The sequence below is a fragment of the Dendropsophus ebraccatus genome, chromosome 13 (genome assembly GCF_027789765.1).
Source record: "Dendropsophus ebraccatus isolate aDenEbr1 chromosome 13, aDenEbr1.pat, whole genome shotgun sequence".
Classification (NCBI taxonomy): Eukaryota; Metazoa; Chordata; class Amphibia; order Anura; family Hylidae; genus Dendropsophus; species Dendropsophus ebraccatus.
This window is the reverse complement of record NC_091466.1, coordinates 49,889,818-49,893,459: the sequence shown is the minus strand read 5'-3', so window position 1 is coordinate 49,893,459 and position 3,642 is coordinate 49,889,818. Positions and strand designations below refer to the sequence as shown.

General features: G+C 38.1%; 1 protein-coding gene across 1 annotated transcript; it reads left to right on the top strand.

The window, feature by feature from the left end:
• Nucleotides 1-751: 751 nt before the first annotated feature.
• OTX2 (orthodenticle homeobox 2) lies at nucleotides 752-2,729 on the top strand. The gene is made up of 3 exons (XM_069950044.1): nucleotides 752-848; nucleotides 1,673-1,824; nucleotides 2,109-2,729. Exons 1-3 carry the CDS (start codon nucleotides 752-754, stop codon nucleotides 2,727-2,729), a joined length of 870 nt encoding a protein of 289 aa, XP_069806145.1.
• The last annotated feature ends 913 nt before the right edge of the window (nucleotides 2,730-3,642 follow it).

The window sequence follows — 3,642 nt, the reverse complement described above, 5'->3', positions numbered from 1 at the left end:
CTTTTTTTTTTTACCTGTAAATCTAATTAGGAGAAGTACTAATTGGGTGAGAATGGCTTCCAATGAGGATCTTGCCTTAAAGTCAGAGTTGTGTATTACACAAAGTTCCCATTTTAACAGCAGATCCTTCCAACTAGTAAAGTAACCAAATGCATATAGGGTAATTAACATGAATGCATTTTCTAATAGGCAGCAGACTGGGCAGAAATTGGTTTCCTGAATCGAGCCTTTGTTTCTAGCCCAAAAGGCTTTGTTTTCCCCCATTATTTATTTAGCCAAGGAGTCCTTTGTCTCTGCAAATGGCCCCAATCAAGTTTTTGTTTGAGACAATTAGGCAGTGCTAGCCAATGAGTCTTATGCAAATGGATACACTGGTTGTGTTGCACTTGGAAGGCGTGTTGTATATATGCATGGGGTGTAACTTTTTTTTTTTTTTTTTGGACACGTTGATCTAGTCAGCATCCCCCCCCCCTTGGTCCATAGGGCAGCTGGGGGGCCTGGGAGTCCTTTAAGAGCATGAGCATTTGACTAGTGAACCTCACACACTAACAAGTCACCATAGGTAAAGGAGCTAAGAAGCTGCCTGCCCCCAAGCACACTCAACTTAATCAACCAATTCCCATTGACTTGTAGAGAAAAAAAGAACCAAAAAGGAAAAGAGGATCCTTGGCCTCCACCAAAACCTGCTGTCCACCCCAGCACCACGATTCCTGACTGCTCTGCCATCTGTGCTCCAAGCCAAGATACTAGCATGATGTCTTATCTCAAGCAACCACCTTATGCAGTCAATGGGCTTAGTCTTACTACCTCTGGGATGGATTTGTTGCATCCGTCTGTGGGATATCCTGGTAAGTAGTGCTGTAACCTAAAGCTCCGAACCTAGAGGTGAGGGAGAATTGCACAGGTTAAAAGTCATAGAACCAGTGTAGAATATTTTTTTTATTTATTTATTTAGTTAGTAAAAAAAAAAAGAAAAAGTTTGCTAAAAATAAAAGCTGCTAGTCTCCTATGTGCATTAAATGTCGATTCTAGCTGAATATTTGCTTATATGATTTTTTTTTTTATTATTTGAAAACTTCAATTATCTGCTCCAAAATTATTCAGATTTTTCAATATGTGTTAAAGGTGAATATGTATTTGTAATGATATATTTTCTATTATTTAGAAAGTATATTTTATTTACAAAATAGTTCAGAAGAGATACTTGTTATTTATAACATGAATAATATGTATTTATTTATATTATATATTTATTTATTTTAATGCTTTTAATGCTTCATATATACATATATTTTAATGCTTATTTATATATTTATATATATATATATATATATATATATATATATATATATATATATATAAAAATAAGCATTAAAATATATATTTTAATGCTTCATTATATAATATATACCTATATATATATTCATTATATAATATATACATATATATATATAAGCTTTAAAAAGTATTGCTTCATTTTTATTCATATATATATATATATATATGTTATATGTTACACTATAGTATGATGTGTGTGATTTTATTTAATTTTACCTAACCCTGTGCAAAAAGTTTTGCCTCTAGTGGAGGAGCTTCTGCAATTGACCACAGAGTATTGTTCTTGAGCCATGTTGTATAAGGCCAAACCAATGATCAATAGCTATGTTTTCAGCTACCCCAAGAAAGCAACGGAGAGAGCGGACCACCTTCACCAGAGCTCAGCTTGATGTACTTGAAGCACTTTTTGCCAAAACTCGTTACCCTGACATCTTTATGAGAGAAGAGGTCGCTTTAAAGATTAATCTACCAGAGTCCAGAGTGCAGGTGAGGCTCATCATCATCCTCATCACCATCATCATCCTCATCATCACTCTGTCCCTACCTCTACATGCCTTGGCCTTCCTCTCCTGATCCTGACATGTCCTTGCTCAATGATTTGCAAGCTTTCCTTCTGGAGCTGATCCTTTCCTTTGCTCTGCAGCAGAGATTTTCAGCCACCTGAGGCTCAATGATTACATTTCCTTGTAGACTTTGCTCACTGTTTACAGGTCTCTCAGCCTCAGGTGTTAGATTTAATTAATTTTTGTTGCTTTTATGTTTATTTCAAGGTGTGGTTTAAAAACCGTAGAGCGAAATGCCGCCAGCAACAACAGCAGCAGCAGAATGGAGGTCAGAACAAAGTGAGGCCTACCAAGAAGAAGACATCTCCAACTAGAGAGGTCAGCTCAGAGAGTGGCACCAGTGGCCAGTTTACCCCACCTTGCAGTACCACTGTGCCAGTGATCTCCAGCAGTACTGCTCCAGTGTCCATATGGAGCCCAGCCTCCATATCTCCTCTTTCTGACCCTCTCTCCACATCCTCGTCCTGTATGCAGAGGTCCTATCCCATGACATATACCCAAGCTTCAGGCTACAGTCAAGGATATGCAAGCTCAACATCTTACTTTGGGGGAATGGACTGTGGATCTTATTTGACACCTATGCACCATCAGCTCCCTGGACCTGGAGCTACACTAAGCCCTATGGGTACCAATGCAGTTGCCAGTCATCTTAACCAGTCTCCAGCTTCCCTGTCCACCCAAGCCTATGGAGCCTCCAGCTTGGGTTTCAACTCCACCGCTGACTGCTTGGATTATAAAGATCAAACAGCCTCTTGGAAGTTAAACTTCAATGCTGACTGCTTGGATTATAAAGACCAGACATCATCTTGGAAGTTCCAGGTTTTGTGAACCTAAATTGGAACTTTTTTTTTTTTTTGCTTTTCTTTGTGACAAAGACACTTGGACATTCCAGATTGAGCCATGTCTTGGTTGAAGAAGACAAAGACATTTTTATTCTTGTCCACAGAACCTCCCCTTGCTCGCTTTTTTTTCTGGAGTGGGATCCCAACAAACTTGTCGAAAAAAAAAAAATATGGACCTCTATTTATCCTGTGTCTCGATACATTCGTGATCACTATAGTTTTTAGCAAACGTGTTGGATGAAAGGTTTGACATGAAGACCATTCTCGCTCAGGCAGTTCATTATCTCTCCAAGCTCGGGGTCCAGTCTGCACCCATGGCGGTGCCCAGTGTTAGCCAACTAATGGCATGGCCATGTGACAACTAGATGGCACTGAACGCTTCAGGGCTGAGTGAATTGTGCTTACTGATTGTCATAGATGCACTACTTTATTTAAGAAAAATAATAATAATGTTTATAAGGAGTCATTATGTAGTTTTTAAAAGACAATCAGTGTGTGTCTTATATAAATGGTCAATCTGTGTTTCGTTTTTTTGTTCTTTTTTTTTTCCGTTCGTTCTCTTTTTTTTTTTTTTTTATTCTGTGCTAGACTTCAAAGCTGTGATCTCATGTATTGTATGCAACCACGAATTCCTCACCGGTAGGAGTTCAGCTGTGATTTCATAGGTTACAATTATAAAAAGAGAGAAAATCAGACCCAATCTCACCCCGCCCCATTGTTAACCAATGACGAACTGCAATGAAAATTTATTTTTAATGACTTTACCCAAATCAATTGGAAATAAAAGGAAAGTTAACTTGCATCATGGACTGCAGTGATCCCTCCCAATCCAGTAATAAAGACTTTGCTTAGTATAATATGACAATGGAGAATTGCTATTAATTTTGGCCCATCTGCTT

What these genes read in the sequence shown, in the direction of transcription:
- OTX2 (XM_069950044.1), top strand. Translation starts at nt 752, where the DNA reads ATGATGTCTTATCTCAAGCAACCACCTTATGCAGTCAATGGGCTTAGT. An exon ending in TCCGTCTGTGGGATATCCTG is followed by an intron (nt 849 to 1,672) that starts GTAAGTAGTGCT and finishes CTATGTTTTCAG; the next exon opens with CTACCCCAAGAAAGCAACGG. An exon ending in TACCAGAGTCCAGAGTGCAG is followed by an intron (nt 1,825 to 2,108) that starts GTGAGGCTCATC and finishes GTTTATTTCAAG; the next exon opens with GTGTGGTTTAAAAACCGTAG.